The 19,841-nt window shown below is 40.2% G+C and overlaps 2 protein-coding genes across 2 annotated transcripts in view; one reads left to right on the top strand and one right to left on the bottom strand.

Annotated features, from left to right (window-relative positions):
- Nucleotides 1-19,841, bottom strand: part of LOC135225788 (hypoxia up-regulated protein 1-like) — a gene marked incomplete in the record, with an annotated part of 558,991 nt that overhangs the window by 234,434 nt on the left and 304,716 nt on the right.
- LOC135225321 (hypoxia up-regulated protein 1-like) overlaps nt 1-19,841 on the top strand; it is a 124,389-nt gene that overhangs the window by 32,961 nt on the left and 71,587 nt on the right. Inside the window, exons 3-4 of the mRNA XM_064264653.1 lie at nt 10,031-10,228; nt 10,440-10,627. Coding sequence (XP_064120723.1) covers nt 10,031-10,228; nt 10,440-10,627 — 386 coding nt within the window. The remainder of the gene's footprint in view (nt 1-10,030; nt 10,229-10,439; nt 10,628-19,841) is intronic.

Raw genomic sequence — 19,841 nt, 5'->3', positions numbered from 1 at the left:
TAAACCCGGGACCGCCTGTATTAGTTTCATGTTGGAAATCTGCATGATTATTGTTTAAATTAAATATTCCTTATTCAAACTAATGAAAAAAGGGTTTCCATACAAATTTTTATATATACTATTTGCCCTGTATAAGATTATTCGCATAGATATACATTTTCACTTCTAGACTTCCTGACTTTAAAATCTCTTTTATTTCATATTATTTTATTTATTTATTATTAATTATTATTTTTTTTTTATTTTTTTTTTTCCATTGACTACGAATATAATCACCGGGACAGACAATATGTCAGTAGGTTTTGATATGTGTTTGAACTTTAGCTTATTTGTCATTACTAAAGCGTTAAGTTTGAGTTCAAATCTTTACGCATATATATTTGGATATTTAATTAACCTATGGTTACGTTTTGCTTATTTGATTTTATCGTGATTCCTTTTTTATTATAATTTGTAACCCTTCCGACTTCTTACGGAGTGTATTATATTGACTCCACTTGTATCCATATTTATTTTATTTTTTTTATATATATTTATTTATGTTATATTATTTATTTATTTATATTTTTTTTATTTTTTTTTATATATTTGATAAATTAATGGTTGGCTTGAATATGTGGAAAAGTGTTCTAGCGGCGTACCGTATAAGGCTACTTGCGGCATCAATTCTATAGATACAAGATATAAATGATAAAGGTATTTAAAACCGCGAGAACCGCTATAACCCAGTTCGGATCCAATATCACGAGTTGTAACTCGTAAGACATTGACACTTCCTATTTAATTATCCGTTATTCTACCAAACCGATTGACTCTGGGTGATAAAATATATTATTGGTTTTCTTAATGGAAAGGAATTCACACGAGTTAAGGAGATTATTGATTTACACCACCCGAGTCAGATTATCATGTGTTGAATTCCATGTTTACTGATTTAGCACTCATAAATATTCCTAACGCACTCAATTGCGGTGTTTGTTTTTAGTGCTATTAATTCTATATAACGTGTCAAGGAACTATTAACACTAAGAAGTGTTTATTCCCTCTGTCAGACTCGTAATTACGTAATAATTCTACGCATATTCTTTCAAGGATTGATTTGGCACAGGATAGGCCCTTAACTGACAGGTGTCTTAGTGTGTCCCTTGTTTTCATGACACGTGTTACAATCAGTTATGTGCTTTTTATATCTGTAAGCATTGTAGGCCAGTAAAAACAGTGATTTGGCTTTCTGTGACATAGTAGGGAACCCTGGATGACGGAATGCAACCAGTTTATGACGATTGGTATGAAAGAGATTATTACTACTACCTGGTCGTTTGTCATCTGCTGTGTTCTTCAGGTTTTTCCTCGTCACGGACGTACATATAATATTACATTTGATTACATTATTCTGATACACATACTTTAAATATACTTTTGCTTTAGGGTTTCTGCTCGAGTGTGTTTATTTGTTTTTGCTTAGCGCTGACCTGTTTCCGTTCGAAGTGTTTATTGTTTGGTGTTTATTGCTGCTGACTCTGTTTCCGTTCGAAGTGTTTATTGTTTGGGTTAGGTCTGTTGACTCTTGCTTTGTTCAGTTTGTAACAGTTCTGCGCTCCAACCCAGATATTCAATGCTCGCGATCTCTTGGGTTAAGGAATTTTCTTGTTTAGATATGGTTTTAACAATAGGCACGGATGTTTCTATATCTTTTAGTCCAATTAATGGTTCTTTGCAGTATGGTGCGGGATTGCGGGATAATGCGTCAGCTATGATAATTGCTTTCCCAGGTAGATATCTTATCTTGGCTCCAAAGACCTGAATGATCATTTGTCACCGAGTTCCCTTTGGACTGTGATTAAAGCCTTTGAAAAACTCAGTAAAGGACTCATGTTCAGTAAGGACTTTATCAGGATAGCCATAGATTATGAACTTAAAATGTACTAGTGAGTTAAAGATACCTAGCCCTTCCTTGCCTATTACTGTATATTTACTTTCAGAGGGCTTTAGTTTACGTGAATAAAAAGCTATAGGAAAGAACTGTTTATCATATTACTGAAGTAGTACCCCTCTTACCCCTTGGTCTGAGGCGTCTGTTGCAATAAAAAAAAAAAAAATTCCTTATTTAAATCAGGGATTTTTAAGTTAGGTGAGCTGCTGCATTCCACTTTTAAGATATCGAACGCCTGTTGATGCTTTTTAGACCATAATAAATCTACGCTCTTCTTCGTAAGATCTGTTAAAGGAGCTGTCATGATTGAAGAGTTACATATTTACATACGATTGTAATACCCACTACAGCGCCAAAGTGCTGTATCCCCCTTTTACGTTAATAGGTACCGGAAAGTTATGAATAGCCGACACCTTACCACGGACTACTTTAAGACCTTGACTAGACACATAAAACCTAGATAAACATGTTCGGCTTTTAAAAACTCACATTTAGATATTTTACTCTGAGATTTTTTGTCTTTGTCTCTGTAGCACTAGCTCTAGTTTATGTGAATGTACTTCTAAGGTATTAGAAAAGATTACAAGATCATCCATATAGGCATGTAGGTTATCCCCTAAAAGTCTCCAAACACTATATTGTAATTGGGGCGCAACGTAAGCCGGAGGCATACGTAAAAATCGATAATGTTCCCTGAGTGTGCTGAAAACGGTGTATGAGGTACAATCACTTAGGTAATGGTATCTGGTAAAAGCTTTTAAGTATGTCCAAGCTGGTGAAAAATAATTTATTCTGGCGTTTGAGGGAAAAATTATATGGGCTATTTGATTTCCTAATGACTCCTATTACTAACATTTTTCAACTTTGTCATTTATCTCTATTTTGAACTTTCATTGAGAGTCTTTACGAAGGTACGTATATAGCTTTATGTTTGTCCTTAGACCGTATTTTGTTTTCAATGACATCCGTTTTTCTCCCAGAGATCACTCGCTAGTGGAGAAACTTCCTGGTATTCAGGTAAAAGATAAAAAAAAATTTCTGCTGAATCACCTCTGCTTGAATGACTTTACGGATATTACTTTAGATAGAGTATGAGAGATTCGTCTACGACTGATTGGCCGTGATTAAAAATTAGCAACAATAAAAAATGCGATATTTATATGTATAGGTTTTTGTGGATTACTATATTAACTTGTTGCTGCGAGTCAACCGTGTCTAGGGCTTTGTCGCGGGAAAATCGTTATATTTCAGTGTCGGGAAGGATTAAAATTTCATTTCCCAGCAAAGTCTTTTTACACGCACTAAGACATTTGAGGGTGCATGCTTCTCGAGATTTTTTGCGTGCAACTGCGACTGCGGTTGTGGAAGAATTCTGTTGGGTCGTTGAACAATATCACGATTTATGAGACAATGATTTGTTCCTCTATATAAGTTATTATTTGCTTAACTGTCTCTTTTTGTTCAAACGGATTTTAATATGTTTGAAGGTTTATAGGATTTTCCTTTGATAAACACGCCTTATTTTGCAGGATGTAAGATAATATTTTGTATACCCCTAGATGGATCTTACAATTACACTACATACAGATCAATGGTTTTTATAACTAGAGAGGTATCTGTAAGCGCTCGCTTATCCGGACTTCTCATTAGGGAAGTTCGAACAACAGACGGTGAGTCCGTAAATACAGGATATTACGTGTACTAAAGAAATAAAACAAGATATTCTAATTTTTACGGCGCGTACAGTTGGGCTTAATCCACCAGTATTTATAATAACTTAATGTATTAAAATTACGAAAAACTGCTCTGATTACTTGATACGGTCATGTGATTCATAGGAAAAATCCTTTTTAATTCAAAAAGGTATTGGCATAAAAATAAAAGGTATGGCATAATTGATCCAACATCACTTTTCCCCACTCTGCTAGAGTCGCTTATTGTGTGGAATTTGCTATGCTTTGAACACTTCGGCAGCTTTGACTGACCTTGACCGCTTGACTAGGTGACACAGTAACCGAGTTTGCTTGTTTGATTCTGAAAGGGCTACTGTTTCTATTTCTTTTTGTAATAATTAGGATCCTTCTCTTTGTTACCATCGGCAACGTATTGTATGTTTTTAGCATTATGTTGCTGCTAGTTACGTATAAAGCAATGAATGACGAACTAGTAGGAAATGAGCGATTACTATTAAGACAAGTTATCTCTACTGCATTCAATATTAACTGTTTGTACTTCATTCTTTGCTAAAATTTGAAATAGTGAGGGATCCTGGTCAGCGCATTTAGCCTAATGAAAATTTTTTACAGACATGTTATTCCTTGCAATCCAGCCATATTTTAAAAGTTAAGTTGAGTCATTGAGGTTCGATATTTTATACAACTCAAAAAACTCAAGGCTAAAACTGTGATCGGGACTTTGCAAAGGAGCATTTATTGTCATGACCCGAAATAGTGTTACCTCTAATTTATATAGATTTGTACGGGTGTTCCACTTGTTTTTTGTGTGTTTTCTAATCACTATGGTGCTTAACGACCCTATCCATGCATCTGTATAAATACAGACGTCCACTGCGTAAACGCATATTCAGTGTTTAATATAATTTGTTACGTAAGGGATTAATAATCACCCAAAATGATAAAATTAACACAATATATGATTATGATATTTCAGTAGAACTTCTGGAAACAGACACTCAAAGATAAAAAACTCGCAGTAGCGAAATCTCAATGATGTAGATAATTTCTGTAAAAAAGTAAGATTAAGAATGTCTCGTAACTTCAGCCACAGGAATAACGAAATTCGACCTGTAAAGGAAACACTCAAAGTTACTCCAAATGAATAAAAAATTGTACTTAGCTTGCTTTTGTGGGAAGTCACGGTGTTCCGATAACGACACACGGCCTTGGTCCTCCTTCTCTATTTAGCGGATGACCTGGTTTGGCTTCAGTTTCCCCCGTGCGCGTTGTTTCGATGATTCGAGCCCTTGAAAGATCCGATGCTGCAGACGCGTTCGGTTTGTTTCTTGAAGTGCCAGAAACGCTCACTAACGATGTTTTCTTGAATGATTCTAATGAGAGACGAAGCTTGCGTTGCCGTAGGAAAAAGGACACGTCGGTTTTGTTTCTTGAAGTTATTCACTAAACGATGATACTAAGTTGCTTGAAGAATCTGTTGCTTTCGTCGTCGTTGAAGAGTTCTTATATGATACTTCATTATTCTGATTTTTCTTCGGAGAAGTTGTAGAGTTCTTCTGGTATGCTTGCCACCACTTTTAGGGCTGTTGCCTTGTATGATAAGGCACCCTATGAGGTAATGTTAGACTTGCGATAATCTTACGCTAAGTCGGTTGGTATTGCACTTCCATCTTCAATGGAGTGTCTTGGGGTTTGTAGATCACTTACGAAGTCGGGATTATCTTCTTGTTTATGACGACGATGTGTTAAACTCATGATGATTCGGTGAGGAGGTTCTTGTAGAAAACACGAAGTATAAAAATATATATATTCTTCTTAGTTTACATGGTGAAGATCAGGTATGATTGTACAAGTCTTCTAATAACGATAGCTTGATCGCTTCTGCCAATGATGATGGCTAATTCTATTTTCTCTACATGATAAAGCTTAGGTAAAGAGATACAGGTCTTCTAATGACGATAGCTAACTCTGTTCTGCTGTACTACCATCTCGGTTACCAGTTATGAAGGAAGCAGATAGTAGCTCGAACATATGAACATACAATCAAAATGAGACACGCTACAGATCACGTAGGCCGTTTGAATTATAGGTCGCGGTAGTTGTCTCAAGCAGGGAGCTTGGACTAATGTTTATAAACAATTGAATGACTACAGGTGACGGCATGTTATCTTAGCCTACTTTTATTGTATACGTCATCTTTAGCGTCTCTAGTCTGATCACATTCCTGCAAGCAATCTGGTTGACCTCTTTAGTTTTAGTCTTTTATATATATGGACTAACATTCCATATTTTTATTATGTAAACACTTACATATTAGTCAGTCTCCTTCAGGTAGCTCTCTTCAGCGACATTCCTTGTCTCGGGACCCTGCTCGGTTGGCGTCTCACGGACGTGTACTTGACTCCACACGCCCACGTACGTGATTCCTCCCGTGAACGTGTATGTGGTTCGCCTGACGTTCGTGTGCATGATCCTTCCCCCGATCGTGCATGTGGTTCTTCACGAGCCTTTATGAGGTTCGAGCCAGGACCATGTACAAGTGTCGTTTTGTGGCGATGTTCCGGAACCTTTGGTCTCAGGATCTTCAGGTTTTAGGGCCTACACTCCAACCAATAATGACCAGAATGCTAGGCTTCCTAGGGAAGCTTCACCAATATTGTTACAGAAGGATGAGGATACTGCCAAGCCTTCTCCATGTCGTTGGTCACCTTTGCTGGAGCAGAGGAGGGAGACGGTCAAGAGTTTATGTCTTCCTTCTCAGAGGTTGTAGATGTTATTTGTGACTTCAACAATCTTGAGTGTAGGGCACAGGCTCGGTCTTCTATCATCCAATGGGTATAGAGGCCTTGCTGGGTGCCAAACAGGATTCTAGGACCTCTTTTGAGCTTCCCTTGTCAGGTCACGCTCAGTTCAGTCTGATTTACAATGTGTGAACGCTTTGGTTTTGGACCGAGATGGTTCTCTGCATTCCAATAGATCATCCTTGTTTATTCCTCCTCTTCTAGTGTGGCATAGGATGTACTACTCCACTAATGTAGTTCATTTGATGTCCAATCACCTTAACCTGGACGTGATATGCCTTAATCCTGGTCTGACCCTGGAGCAGGTTAGGTCGGAATGTCCATATCCTTTTCATCACAAAAGAGGCCCTAGCTATGAAGGACTGTGGCTTCCATCTTCCAGACGGTCTCCTGGCTGAACTTGTGGTCCACTGCTATAGCCAGGATTGCTTAGGATAGGACTGAAGGAGATATAGTGAGTTCTTCCTCACTCAGTAGACTGTTACAGTCCGGTGCTAAAGCTATTTCATACCTGGCCCACCTTAGTGCAACCTTGTGGGCCAACCAGCTCCTTGCCAAGAGAGGCGCAGCACTGTCCAAGGTGGCGAGTTCAGTGGACTCTTTGAGTCTTTATCGGCTCTCAGGAATGAGGATGTCCTGGATTTGCAGTTTCTCTTACCAAGGACTGAATTAGAAGATACAATCGACCAGCGACGGTCAGGTACTAAAGATAAGGTAGTCCATCAGGCAGTATAAAAGTCGGAGGTGCATTCACGACGTCCTCCTCCTCCTCCTCCTTCATGACAGGTGTGAAGTTCTTCGCCTGTCAAATCTTCTAAGCATTCGGCTTTTGTGAGTCTCTCAATCTCCCTCAGCCCAAGACAAAGAAGCAACAATGTCCCTTTCAATCCTGCCCCTACAAGCCTGGGAGGGGCTCTAAGAGGAGGGGGCAGAGGGGTTAGTTATTAGAGTGGCTGCCTCTCCCTCTTTATATTTTCTCTGTGTTGCTTTGATCGTTTTACAATTTGTTAAATACCAAAATCATCGCAATTTAGTGTACAATACAACAAAAAAAATTAGCTCATTAGCTTTAACCGTTTTGCTCACGGCACAATTTGTATGCAATTATATATGAAATTTTTTTTTTCGCGCTGTCATGTATTCCAATATTTGTATATGATAATATTTTTTTTCATTTCTGATGGTTGCATACTAAACTTCAGGCAATGACAAAAAAAGGAGCCAAAATGAACTAAGCATGCTGTGAGTTTTTGGGGGAAAAAAATTATTTTTTCCGCTTCGGCGCTAACTCGCGAACGCCGCCGGCATATGAGAGACACTTTGGTAAATAGCCGCTCGGCGTTTAAGGGTTAATGGGAGTGCCACTACCAGAAATAATTAATAATTGTGGCAAGAAAAAATGCATAGTATGTTGTAATATAACCAAATCTATGACACTTATACTTGTGCATTTTTTTTATTTTGCAAAAGTGAGGTTTTAGACCCCTAACGAAGTGTCCTCAACAGGACTACTGCCCAGTTCATGGGAAATCATCTTTTGACAGCAGTGTCCTGAACTGGGTGTTTTGCCCTGATTGAGATGAACTTTTTCTAGGAATTTCGATTATGTACCTTCTAAAGCATATTAGTAAAATTTTTAGGGCTTACCTTCCATGTTCAATACTTTTACATTTTCAATTTCCAACATTATTATGTTATAATATTTCGACCTTTAATGCAATATTTCATCATGTTTTAGTAAATAAGATAGTAAAAATGATAAAAAGGAAAGTGAACTAATTCTTATAACTTTACTAGGAAAAATTTACAGAAATACATCTACATCATCAATAAAAAATAGTAAATGTTTCAATAAAAAGCACTAAAATATAATGTCATATCACAGCATTATGCTATGGCGTAAAATAGTTCCTGGTATCAAAAGCACACAGCGTTACATTGTAAAGGCTGCACAAACACTTGGGCCTGTGGATATTCTTGGTGGAGCATTTCTTACAAGTTTGCTTCATGGGGGTGAAGACTGGTACATGTAGAGGAGAGGTATTAGTCCTAACAGCCTCTGGTACTTATGACGACCTCTGACCTCTGTGGTTGATAGTACCACTTTCCCAACAGATTCCTGAGCAGCAGAGGTAGGAGTGGGCATTGAAAGGTTGTCATCTGAACTGCTCATGGCATTAGAGATAATTCTGGACTTCCTGTGCACCCTGCAGTACCTGGGGCATGCATTTCTCATTCAGCCTTGTGACGTCTCTCTTTTAGACTAGCCAGGTGTTGGCAGTGGATACATCACTGCAATATCTGAAGCTCTTGAGTGGACGGTCTTGACATGAGGGGCATCTTGTAAAGATGAGAGAGCATGTCACTCTTGTCAATGCCACCCATCTTACAGTTATATTGTTTTATCTCATCAGGACATCAACTTTTTTTTTTTGCATCTCATACTTCTTGATAAATGTCAAGGGTTCTACTCCTACATCAGGGAACAACATTGACATCTTTGTTGTCATTCCACCTCACCAGAACACCATTACAGCTCCTGTAGTCCATGGTGCTATGTCTGGTCTTCTTACTGTTGAGTTGGGCTGTGTGTATGAGGCCAGGAAATCAAGAACACTATTAGAATCTCCTTGAACATTCAGTTCCAGAATATGTACAAACTAACTAATGTAATTTCGCTAATGTAAATTAGCACAGCATCTGATTTGGCAGGTTTCATTATCAGTCATACTCCCCAGTAAACTGGGCACAACATCTAGTACCGGCTGAGTTTGGTGAAATGCAATTCCCCATGAAACGGGCGCTCAGCCCATACTGGATGATTACACTGCACTTATTTTTTCACAGTTTTTTTGTAGTATCAGTAGTCACGTACACTATTATGGATAACTTTATGATGATTAACAGCTATCTATCTATGAGCAGACAAGTTTTCAAAGTTTTACCTCTATTCAAGTATCGGTGGTGGCAAAAGTAAAGTAAGAGCGTCTTAGAGCACAGCTACATGATTTGGTGCCTGAAATGGGAATGTTTCCTTTGGGGAGCGTACGACGCTACTTTGTTTAAGTTACCAAGCTAAAACTTGTGCTAGCAACAGCTGAGACGTTCTGCTATTGTCTGAAAGCAATTTGATTGGTCACAGTAACTCGCCAAACATGACAAAATAAAGATCCTGGTTAGGCTCTTTGCCTGAAAAAGGATTAATGTGTAATGAGTACCTTCCTTCCATCCCCATGGACCTACCTTTTCACCTTACATTTCATGAAAAAGTGAGATATTCTCATTTCATATGAAATGGACAGCCTTTTCAGATAGTGGCTATGATTCCTCAACTTTGCATCAATATACTTTCAGTGTTTCTGTAACATGAATGAGGATATACGTATGTTGCATTATTGATCTGGTCACAGGCAATTCCATAAGTTGTGTGTGAAGCCAGGAAGAGGTGGTAGTGTTTTCACTGACAGCATTTCAGCTTCTGAAATGTCCTTGTTATTAATATATTTTTTGTAAATTACTAGGTATTATTCTTCTCAGTCTGTTACATGTAGGGCACATGCCCAGTAATAAACAGTAGTTGATATTTATAATTGTAATTCCAGTTCATTATAGTTGGAGGTGCTACAAGAATCCCCAAGATACAAATGATGCTACAAGATATTTGGGGCCATGAACTTGGGAAGAACATAAATGCTGATGAGGCTGCAGCAATGGGTGCAGTATACAGAGCTGCAGACTTAGGACAAGGATTCAAAGTAAAAAAGTTTCATGTTAAGGAAGCTGCCTTGTTTCCAGTTGAGGTAGTTGAATATTTTTATGCATTAATTTTATTTTTATTTTTAGTGTATTATTACTTACTACAACAATATATCATCGGTGCTCTTGACATATTCCTTTTTGTTTAATGTGTTAGTATTTGAGGCATAGAATATTGTAGGTATGTTCATTTTGTACATAAGTCATTTATTTGGTAGTAATTTTTACCTTGAGCTTTTATTTGAAAATTTTCAGGTAGATTTTGACCGTCAGATTGAGAATGAGGATGGATCTAAAGCAATTAAAACTGTTAAGCGCTCCTTATTTGCCCTAGGAAATGGGTATCCACAGAAGAAAGTAATGACTTTTAATAAACATACAACGGACTTCAGTTTTTACGTTAATTATGGTGATCTTGATCATCTTCCTAAAAATGAAAAAATGTAAGTATTTTTATAGTAAGCTATTTTATAGCAAAGAATGTTGAGAACTAACCTACATACTATTTGTATTTGAGTGTTTTTATTGTGTTTTCACAAAATTACAAGGCTTAAATTCTAACAAAGAAATTCCTTGACCTGAATTTTCTCTTTAGTTTAATTTTCCATTGAAATAGTGATTAGGGTAATTGTAGGAAATGTCTTGAGAACTAACTTAGAATAGGCTTTCTGTGACAATGAACTCCACAATTAACCACTGTACACTTTTGTTTGCATGGATCAGCAAAATTTTACATACAATAGCCACTGTTCATCCTCAAAGGAGTTACACTCATGGTCCCGCAAGTAACTCATGGTCCCACAAGACAGACCAACCAGTCTCAAAGAATTCTCTTATACAGTAATCCCTTGATTATCTGGATCAACATTATCTGGAACTCAACATTCACTGACACACCCAAACCAGGGACCAAGGCCCCAAGATATATTATGTATCAGTATAAAAAATTTAAAAATTGCTCTCTGATGGTTAACAATGCTGCATGGCCTTAGGAACATGTTAGCAATACTGCTTACACTCATAAACAGACTGTGAAAGACTTTTCAGGTGTTGGGGGGGAGGCCTGGAGAAGTTTTCCTAGGTTTAGGGGGTCAGAAGGCTAGGTGCCATTGGAGAGGAGGGGCATGAAGGCTGTGTAAATGAACTCACTCAGGGAAGGAGTTTTTTTGGAAGGTGGATGGAGATGGGGAGCAGTTTCTATGGCTGGTAGTGGGAGTCCATAATTGCAGACCAATTGTGGATCACATTGGTAGAAGTAACCTGTTGTTAAACAGTCAACACCGCTTCAGACAAAACGGCTCCTGCCTATCAAATTTCTTGGAGTTTTTCCATAACATGCTTGGTATTTACAACAGTAGTAGTGCAATAGATATACTCTATTTATATTTTCAAAATGCCTCTGACAGAGTTCCACACAAGAAACTGATGGGAAAAGTTAGAGCTTTAAGAATTATAAGAGATACAGCAGACTGGATTGAAGACTGGCTAACTAATAGAAAACAGAGTCATAACAAACTGTGAAGAGTCAGAATTGGCAGATGTGACAAGCAGAGTTTCTAAGGGTTCTGTCCTTGGCCCACTCTGGTTTTTTATTTATATTAATGACATTGATGTTGGATTAACTAACAGGATAGCCAAATTTGCAAATGGCACCAAACTAGGTGTAAATGCAGCAGACCCAGATACAGTGGAAAATTTAAGAAATTATTTAAAGTAAATAGGAGAGTGGTCAGAAAGATGGCAAATGCCTTTTAACTTGGATAAGTGTAAAGTGTTACAAATAGGAACAAACAACTCTCATGCCAGCTACATGGCTGCTTAGGAATGACATAAATAGTGTAGACCAAGAAGAGGACCTTGGAGTTGTTATTACCAAGGACTTTAATCTGCAAAACTACATAAAAGCTGAAAAGAATGCACAGAAACTAGTGGGATACATAAAGAGGCAGTTTAAATGCAGAAACAAGGAAACGGTGCTGCAGCTCTACACATCAATAGTTAGACCTCATCTTGAATATGCAGTACAGGTTTGGTCACCATCACGAAGAAAGGACATATAGAGATTAGAAGGGGTACAAGCAAGAGTCACAAAGTTAATTCTATCCATCACGCTAATATGTTTACCAAAGACAACTAGAGAACCTGAACATGTATGGCTTCTAAGCCATTCATGTTGCGAGGACAGCTAATAGAAACATTCAAGATACTGAAATGCATAACAAAAGTAGACAGTAACCTATTTACATTAAATGAAAACCAGACAGGAGATAGGGGATGGAAACTAGAACTGAAGAGATACAATACATCCCATTGTGGGAACTGCTTTACATACAAAATGTGTGACACATGGAATAAACTGCCACTAGAAGTTGTAAACAGCAAGTGTGGAAGAGTTTAAAAGAAAGCTAGACAAAATCATTTGAACACTGTGAATGAACAGTGGAACCTGCTCATAGAGATAAGTGAGCACACAATGTCTCCTCAGATGGATTAATAAGTTTTGAGACATCCTAATCCTTGTAACTCTCTCTCTCTCTCTCTTCTCTCTCTCTCTCTCTCTCTCTCTCTCTCTCTCTCAAGATTTATACACAGTGGAACTTCATTTTCGTACATAATCCATTCCAGAAGCTCTCACAAGTCTGAAACGTACAAAATCCTAAGCAATAATCCCCATAAGGAATAATGTAAATCCCATTAGTGCATTCCAGACACCCAAAAATATTTTTAAAAATGGATATTTTTATAGAGAATAGACACTTTCACATATAGAAAACAAATGAGAAATAAATAGAAAAGACTAATGGAATGGATAAATAAACATTTAACATCACACTTACTTTTATGGAAGACTTGCTTAGCGTATAGAAGGTAGAGAGGAGGGGAGAGGGAGGAGAAGAGGTTATTGTTTAGAAGGGGAATCACCCTCCAGAAGGACTTCAGTTATCTAGGACCTCTGTGGGTTTACTACTTCTATTAGCTTTTCACTGGCACTAGGACCAGCTTGAAAGTCACTGGACCCCTGTTACACAACAAAACTGTCCAGAGACATTTGTTTCTGGGGTCTTTAAAATTGGCCTACATTGAAACAAGGCATTGTCATTAAGCATGTTGGAGGAATTGATTACATCATCTTTATTGGGATAATAATTCTCCACAAAATGTTTTACACCACTCCACTTTGCAGATGTGCCATTAACCCTTAAACGCCGGAGCGGTAAATAAAAAAATGACTCCTGTGTGCCGGAGGGGTTTGAGAGTGAGTGCGGAAGCGGAAAAAATATTTTGTTCAAAAAATCACAGCACGCTTAGTTTTCAAGATTAAGAGTTCATTTTTGGCTCCTTTTTTTGTCATTGCTTGAAGTTTAGTATGCAACCATCAGAAATTATCATTATCATATATAAATAATGCGATATATGATAGTGCAAAAACGAAATTTCATATATAATTGTATTCAAATCGCGCTGTGCACCAAACGGTTAGAGGTAACAAGTTACTTTTTTTTTCGTTGCAATGTGCACTAAATTGCGATCATTTTGGTATTTAACACATTGTAAAACGATAAAAGCAACACAGAGAAAATATTATCACAAAATGATGCATGTATTCGTAGCGTGCGGACGTAAAAAAATAATTGTTTAAAAAATTCATCATAAATCGAAATATTGTTATAGAGACTTGCAATTTGTTTCAAAATGAAGATAAATGATGGAATATTACGATACTGTAAGAGTTTTAGCTTACAAATGCAGTTTTCGACCATTTCGAACGAGTTAAAGTTGACCGAATGTCGAATTTTTGTTTAAAATTTTTTTTTATATGCAAATATAAAAAAAATGAGAAATGCTACAACCTTCCAATAATTTTTGTTATATTGTGCATGTTTTTGCGCACATTTTCATATATAAAACTCTAAAAAAAGCGTAATATGAAAAGGCTCAAATATTAGGAGAATGTGACCTACGCGTTTCGGAGATTTTCGGCCGAGAATCGGCGTGCGGACGGAATAAAAATATTTTTTTCAAATATTCACCATAAATCGAGATATTGTTCTAGAGACTTGCAATATGTTTTAAAGTGAAGATAAATGGTTGAATATTACTAGACTGTAAGATTTTTATGTTACAAATGCATTTTTTGACCATTTCGGTTGAGTCAAAGTTGACCGATCGTAGTTTTTTTCCTATTTATCGTACTTTATATGCAAATATTTCAAAAATGAGAAATGCTACAACCTTCCAATATTTTTTGTTATATTGTGCATGTTTTTGCGCACAGTTTCCATATATAAACCTCTTCGTAAAATGCGTAGTAATTGAAAACAAGGCACAAATATAGGAGGATCATGTGACCGCCTACGCGGATTTCGGAGATTTTCTTCTCGGCCGAGAAGTCGGGCGCCGCGGACGGAAAAGAAATAACAATATTTTTTTCCAAATCATTCACCATAAATCGAGGATTTATTGTTCTAGAGACTTGCAATATGTTTTAAAGTGAAGATAAATGATTGAATATTTACTAGACTGTAAGATTTTTATGTTACAAATGCATTTTTTGACCATTTCGGTTGAGTCAAAGTTGACCGATCGTAGTTTTTTTCGTACTTATCGTACTTTATATGCAAATATTTCAAAAATGAAAAATGCTACAACCTTCCAATTTTTGTACATGAAAACTTACCCAGCAGATATATACTTAGCTATAGACTCGGTTGTCCCGACAGAATTTCAAAACTCGCGGCACACGCGACAGGTAGGTCAGGTGATCCACCATTCCCGCCGCTGGTGGCGGTGGTCTGGAACCATTCCGTTTTTCCTAAGCCATAATTTCTCTGTCGGTTGAACGGACAACACCTATTGTTCGTTCCTCCATCTTGGATTTCAACTCGTTTGCCGAGAATTTGGATTGGTTTTTTGGTGACGTATTCTGTTTTTTCTCTGGCTTGGCATACGCTTATTGTGGACTGTTTTTCGACTTTGGTTTTGACTACTCTTTCACGATTTCTGACGCTAAGGCTTCACCTATGTTTAGAGTTTGTAGTAGGGAAGGTTGGAAGGTTAGGCTGCCGAAATCGGCAGTAGATCCTCATAGTGTTTGCGCTAAATGCAGAGAGAATGAGTGTTCTTTTAATAACACCTGTATTGAGTGCAAGAACCTAACAGAGCTTGAATGGAAGGAGTTATCTTCATATGTTAGGAAGCTTGAGAGAGATAGAGTAAGGAAGGCTTCAGCTAGGTCATCTAGTAGATCTTGTTCTGTAGAACAAGAAGTTGTTAATCCCCTACTAACGATTTTCCCATTTTTTCCCTTAGCCTCAGCTGCTTCTCCCTGTTCTGAATCTAAAGATTCTTCTTCAGAGAGGGAAAATGTAAAAGCTTCCATCAAGAAACTTCAAGCTCAGTTACGAGCTCTAAATGAAGGTAAGAGTGGTGATAGTGACTTGTGCAGTGTCCCCAGTGCAGTGGAGGGGGCGTCTGACCGGTTCCTCATTGCTCCTAGGCCTAGACCGCTTCAAACTCCCAGGACAGGGGAGGAGGAATGTCGAAAGCCGCAGGGAGGATGCAGAACATCCCCAACGGTCAGGCGTCCCTTCGGCAGATCCTGTTGTAAAGTCCCAGGCTGCCTCGGATTGCCGCAGAAAAGGCGTCCTAAGGGAGTGTTTTTCGGCCTCAGACTCTTCCTCTCCTAAACGAGGATGGAGTTCGGCCTCTCTTTCGCGCCCTTTGAAGAGAGCCTGGAAGGCGCCTAAAGGAGATGCGGCTGATTCCAGCCCAGAGCGTTTTCCCGAGAATTGGCCCTCGGTGCCTAAGAAGACGAGACAAGAGGAGCCCTCTCTTCAGGATCCTACGAAGAAGTTTTTGATAAATCTGCAAGAGCAGTTAGCCTCTTTAGTAGGCTCCTTCGCGAAGGATTCGACAAGGAGAAAAGATGTTCCGCTAAGCGCCCCTCTTCGTATAGGAGAGAACCCTCACAATCTCCAGGGCGTTTATCGCCTTCGTCGAGAGACTCGTCCGACAGGAGTTGTTCTCCTGAGAGAAGAGTCCTGTCGCCCTATAGGCTTTCTTCTCCAAAGCGCCCTATGACGGGTAAGGCTTTGAATCCTGGTAGACAGGAAGAATGTAGCCTCTCTCCTATGAGACGCCGTGAATCGAGCAGAAGTCTCGATCGGTTTAGGTTCAAGGAACCTGAAGAGAAACTAAACCGATTTAGATATCAGGATCCTTTGGGACTACAGGACCAGGAGCCAGGCAGGCGCAAAGAGGCAGCGAGACGCAAGAAAAGGGCATCAAGAGCCTCTCAAACCACAGGATCAGGACGTCAGGAGTCTGCTAGAAGGCAGGAATCAGGACGCCAGGAGTCAGAACGCCAGGAGTCAGGACGCCAGGAGTCAGGTACGCAGGAGTCAGGACGCCAGGAGTCAGGACGCCAGGAGTCAGGACGCCAGGAGTCAGGACGCCAGGAGTCAGGACGCCAGGAGTATGTTAGGCGTCAAGAGTTAGGGCGCCAGGAGCCTGTTAAGCGTCAGGAATCAGGGCGCAGGGATCCTTTCAAGCGCCCTGAATCAGGGCGTCAGGAGCCTATCAAGCGCCGCGAGTCTGGCAAACCGCAAAGGCCTAGACAACAAGAGTCTAGTAGGCGCAAGAGTGTTTCGGACCGACAGGAGCCTCATTCTTCGTATAGAATTCAAAAAACGTTCAGCGCTCCCCCCTTCTCGGGAAAGGAGTTCTTCTCCTGGGAAGAGCCCGATCACCCTCCCAAACGGTCTCCTTCAGTGGATCCGTTGGAACAAGTATCAGAAGAGGAGGAGCCCGTAGATGTAGCAGTTTTCTGACTACAAGAGGCTCTCTCTTTTGCTGCTCAAGGAGTTCGGAGACTCCCTTCATCCTGCTGACCCTCCTTCACCAGGATCTTTGATGTCGAGCACAAAAACTCACAAGTCGTCTTCCTTCGTCAAGATGCGCCCTGCTCCTTTGTATGAAAAACGGCCTTAAAGACCTTTTCAGCGTGGGTTGACTTTCTAGAACGGGAAGGGGCGGCCAAAAACCAAGTTTTTTCCATGCCCTCCTTCCAAGTTAAAACAGGTAAACCAGGAAGGTGGTTAACGGAGGGACCAAGGAACCTATGGGGTTAGGCCTACCTTCATTCCGCAGACGCGGATTTCGCTTCTTTAGTGGACTCTTCGAGGAGGAAGTCTTTGCTTTCTGCTAAAGCAACATGGGGCATGTGTGAGCTTGACCACCTTCTAAAGGGCCTCTTTAAGACCCTGGAAGTTTTCAACTTTATGGACTGGGTTTTGGGAGCGTTAGCTAAGCGAGCTCAGGACACTGACTTTGTCTCCATGGAGGAACTTTCAAGCGTCCTGGCTTGCTTGGACAGAGCGGTTATGGACGGTTCCGTAGAAGTTGCCTCGCTTTTCGGAACGGGAGTCTTAAAGAAGAGATCGGTCTTTAGCTCTTTTCTAGCAAGAGCCGTATCACCCTTACAAAGAACATCTCTTCTTTTGCACCTTTGTCCCCTCATCTGTTTCCACAGGAGACTGTTAAAGAGGTTGCTAAATCTCTTGCGGAGAAGGCAACTCAGGATCTCCTCACTCACTCAGCCAAGAAGTTTAGGCCGGCCGTGCCTATCGAGAAAAAAGAGAGACCCTCTTTTGTACAGGCCCTTTCGAGGTGCCTCCTCTTTTAGGACCCCTCTTAGAGGTCGCAGACCAGATGAAGGAAGGGTAGACCATCTAGAAGGTCCTTCGGGAAGTCTAGATGAGCAGGGAGTCCTCCAGACAAAAGTAGGCGCCAGACTACTCCACTTTGCAAAAGTCTGGGCGCAGAAGGGAGCGGACATCTTGGTCCCTCTCGATCCTGAAAAAAGGATACTTGATCCCCTTCAGGGAAATCCTCCCTTGACGACAAACTCCAAGGGAGTTGACTGCAAGATACTCGGATCCGGTCCGAAAGCGTTGCTATTTTGCAAGCAGTGGAACAGATGATTTTCCAAGGAAGCGGTAGAACTGGTTCAAGATCTCCAGTCTCCGGATGTTTTACAAATCGGCTATTCTGGTACCGAAGCATCGGGGGGATGGAGACCGGTTCTAGACGTCAGTGCCCTGAATTTCTTTGTCTTGAAGAAGAAATTTTCGATGGAGACGTCTTCCTCTGTTCTGTCTGCTCTTCGTCCAGGGGACTGGATGGTGTCCCTGGACCTTCAGGATGCATATTTCCATGTGCCAATTCATCCGGCAGCAAGGAAATATCTGAGATTCATGTTCCAAGGGAAAGTATTCCAGTTCCGAGCGATGTGTTTTGGACTTTCGACTGCCCCTCAAGTCTTCACGGACATCATGAAGAATGTAGCTTATTGGCTACATCTGGAAGGGATCAGGATCTCTTTATATCTGGACGATTGGCTAATAAGAGCCCAATCGGAGAAAAAATGTCTGGAGGACCTTTTATTTACTCTAAATTTGACAAAGTCCCTAGGACTTTTAGTCAATCGCGAGAGATCCATGCTGACTCCCAGCAAAATATTGTCTATCTGGGGATTCAGATGGATTCTCGGGATTTTCCTAGCGTATCCTTCGCAGGAAAGGAGAACGAACCTGCTTAGAAAAGGTTGGCAGTCTTCTTAAGGAAAGAACATTGTTCCGCGAGGGAATGGATGAGCTTACTGGGGACCTCTCCTCGATGGAACAGTTTCGTTTCCTTAGAAGACTACACCTACGACCTTCAATTTTATCTGAAGGAGAGATGGGATTGGAAGTCCAACAATCTGGGAGAAACCTTTCCAATCTCGAAAGGGATCAAGGAGAATATCCGCTGGTGGTTAGATCCACAGAAACTAAGCAAGGGAATCTCCCTTCACTTACAGAACCCTCGCCTAGCGTTATTTGCAGACGCCTCAGATTCAGGGTGGGGAGCGACCCTAGGTTCAGAAGTGTCAGGCACTTGGGAAGGAGAACAAGTGTCCTGGCACATAAACAAAAAAGAACTAACAGCCATTCATCTAGCTTTAGTTCATTTTGAGGAACAGGTCTCAGGTCTGGGGATTCAGATTCACTCGGACAACACAACAGCCCTCGCTTATATAAAGAAACAAGGGGGACGCATTCCTTTTCCCTGTACGAATCAGCAAAGGATCTGCTGATTTGGGCTCAGGAAAGGAAGATCTCTCTTCTCACAAGGTTTGTGCAGGGAGAGAGAAATGTCCGGGCAGATCTGTTGAGCAGAAAAGAACAAGTCCTACCCACGGAATGGACTCTCAATCCTCAGATTTGCCAGCAACTATGGCATCTGTGGAAGGCCCAATATAGACCTGTTCGCGACCACAGGAATCACAGATTAGAGAACTATTGTCTCCCCGATCTCGGATCCACAAGCAGTAGCAGTAGACAGCTTTCTGCTAGATTGGATGGGCTTGGACACACACGCCTTCCCTCCTTTCAAGATAGTAGGGGAAGTATTGAGGAAGTTCGCTTGCTCGGAAGGAACAAGAATGACCCTCATCGCTCCCTTCTGGCCAGCTCTCGATTGTTCACAGAGGTGCTGGAGTGGTTAGTAAGATTTCCAAGATCGCTTCCACTGAGGAACGATCTTCTCAAACAACCCCATTTCGACAGGTTTTCACAAAACCTCCCCGCTCTAAGTCTGACCGCCCTTCAGACTGTC

This window comes from Macrobrachium nipponense, chromosome 13 (assembly GCF_015104395.2).
Source record: "Macrobrachium nipponense isolate FS-2020 chromosome 13, ASM1510439v2, whole genome shotgun sequence".
Classification (NCBI taxonomy): Eukaryota; Metazoa; Arthropoda; class Malacostraca; order Decapoda; family Palaemonidae; genus Macrobrachium; species Macrobrachium nipponense.
This window is presented reverse-complemented; position numbering and strand designations above follow the sequence as displayed.